At 56.3% G+C, this 2,232-nt stretch overlaps 1 protein-coding gene across 1 annotated transcript; it reads left to right on the top strand.

Annotated features, from left to right (window-relative positions):
• The first annotated feature begins 966 nt into the window (after nt 1-966).
• RPRML (reprimo like) lies at nt 967-1,336 on the top strand. The gene has a single exon (XM_044683520.1). It carries the CDS (start codon nt 967-969, stop codon nt 1,321-1,323), a length of 357 nt encoding a protein of 118 aa, XP_044539455.1. The 3' UTR covers nt 1,324-1,336.
• The last annotated feature ends 896 nt before the right edge of the window (nt 1,337-2,232 follow it).

The raw sequence follows: 2,232 nt of genomic DNA, 5'->3' as shown, positions 1-2,232 counted from the left end.
AATACCGTTAGGTTTCTAAGCAAAAGAAAGGGATTCATTAGCTAGGTTGGAAGGGGTTCAGACGTTTTAGCCCGGTATACATTTTAGTTCTGATCTCTAAGCGTCTGTAGGAAGAGGGAAACAAAGCAGGTGCCCTGTCAGCAAAGGACCGAAGGAGAGGAACAAGAGGCAAAGGATATCAGGGAAGGAGAGATATCGATTAGCCTTAAGGAAGATCTCGACAGTTAAGGATGGCTCAAGTACTAGAATAGGAGACTGAAGGAGGCGAGAGAGAATCTCTGGTCCCAGAGATCTTCTAGGAGGGAAAAGATTGTTTTTTGGGTTTTTTTTACAGGATGCTTTAGACGTTCTCCTGCTTGAAGGCAGGGGGCAGAACCAGATGATCCCTGCAGGTCCTTTCCACTCCTAAGACTGTTTTTCTTTCTCAGACGCCAAGCCGCAGTCCCTTGGAGACCCAGTTGGGGGAGGGGGAAATTGCTGTTGCTAGGTTGGGTGCGTGTGTGTTGGGTGGTGGTGGGGAGGTGGACGACGGCCGGCTCTGTGAGGAGAGGGGCGGGGAGGGGAGCTGCAGTCTGGGTGACTTGTTTCTCCAGCTCCAATTTGAGCTCGTCCCTGCGGCGGGAGGCACAGAACGTTCCAGCCTGTTGCTCCCATCCTCTGGGGCCGCCCCCGCGGCTCGGTCCTAGGTAGGAGAGGGGAATGTGAGCTAGCTCGCCTCCCCTTTTCTTTTCTCTTCACCCACCCCCAGAACTGCTCTTCGCCTCAGTATCCCGGCCAGCCTCCCCACCCCCACCCCGACAGCTTCCAAGTCTCCCCGAGCTCTCGCCGGCGCAGCGGGTCCTTGAAGAGCCCGGACCTGGGCCCCGTAGGGTGGCCGAGGGAACAGTGTGCAGGAGGAAGGGTCAGCGTGCAGCTGAGTCCCTGGTCTGTGGGTCTGTCAGGCGGCGGGGCGCACTAGGGAGCCAGATGAACGGGACCTTCTTGAATCGGAGCGCCCTGGAACCGGGAGGCAGCGGAGGCGAAGGCGGCGCCTACGGCAACCAGAGCCAAGGGCTGGACACGTGGCTGGGCTGCTGTCCCGGAACCCCCCCGCTGGTGGCGAGCGACGGGATCCCCGCGGGTCTGGCCCCCGACGAGAGGAGCCTGTGGGTGTCGCGAGTGGCGCAGATCGCAGTTCTCTGCGTTCTTTCCCTCACGGTATTCTTCGGCATCTTCTTCCTGGGCTGCAATCTGCTCATCAAGTCAGAAAGCATGATCAACTTTCTGGTGCAGGAGAGACGACCCTCCAAGGATGTGGGCGCGGCCATCATGGGGCTTTACTGAGGGCACTCCGGGATCCTGGCGCCAACTGTGTCCTCCCCGCCCCAGGGCCCCGCGCAGACTGCCTCGGGCACCCAGGAAGTCCGGAGAGACTGCTTTGGAGCTGCAGTAAGCAGGCAGTCGAAGCGTCTCGGTTGAGGGGCTCCGAGTCACTGCAGGGCTCCCAGCGCCCGAGTGCGCTCGCTCCTTGCCTTGGGGGGTGATGCGGAACTTGTTCTGTGCAGAGGTGGCGGTTGCGAATGCTGCTTTGTAAAGTCTTCTCTGCCTCAGAGGCCCGGGGATCACTTGTAACAATTGTTATTTTAAAAGAAAAAGAAAAAGAGGGGAAAGGAGGTCAGATGTATATGGGAATAGAAGAGAGGGACCCAGCCACTGTTTTGCTTCACTGGGGACGAGGATTTTCATTTTGTTTGGTGGGGGCACTTGGGACGGGAATTTGGTGGGGGATTGTAGAGGTATTTGGGTTCGCAATTGATTTTTCCATTTAAAAAGAAATGTAATAAAATCTTCCCCACCGTCGGGGCTCTCAAATTAGCTTCCTCTAGTGCATTTGTGCCAGTAAAATCTCTGCTCTCTGTGTCGCTGTCTCTATCTCTGTGTCTATCTCTCTTCTCTCTGTCTGTCTGTCTCTGTCTCTGTCTCTCCCTCCCCCTCTCTCTATCTCTCTGTCTCTCCCTCTTTCTCTGTCTCTCCCCTCTGTCCCTCTTTCCTGTCCCCTCTTTTCTCTATGTTGGGGGTGAGGTTGGGGTAGTTTGGGGTTGGTCCCTGTGGATCACCGAGAAAACTGCTAACAGAGGTGACTTGGCAAACCACCTGGGGATGGTAAGGAAGCACCTGTGGACTCAAGGACTCGATGAACCGAGCTGGACTGGCTCTGCGCAGGAAGGTGAGGAAGGGGCGATGAAAAAAATG

This window comes from Gracilinanus agilis, unplaced genomic scaffold, assembly GCF_016433145.1.
Source record: "Gracilinanus agilis isolate LMUSP501 unplaced genomic scaffold, AgileGrace unplaced_scaffold23672, whole genome shotgun sequence".
NCBI classification, from domain to species: domain Eukaryota; kingdom Metazoa; phylum Chordata; class Mammalia; order Didelphimorphia; family Didelphidae; genus Gracilinanus; species Gracilinanus agilis.
Note: the sequence above shows the minus strand (reverse complement) of the source record. Positions and strands in the feature narration are given on the sequence as shown.

Bases quoted from the DNA above. Each gene is read 5' to 3' on its own strand.
- RPRML (XM_044683520.1), top strand. From the start codon at position 967: ATGAACGGGACCTTCTTGAATCGGAGCGCCCTGGAACCGGGAGGCAGC.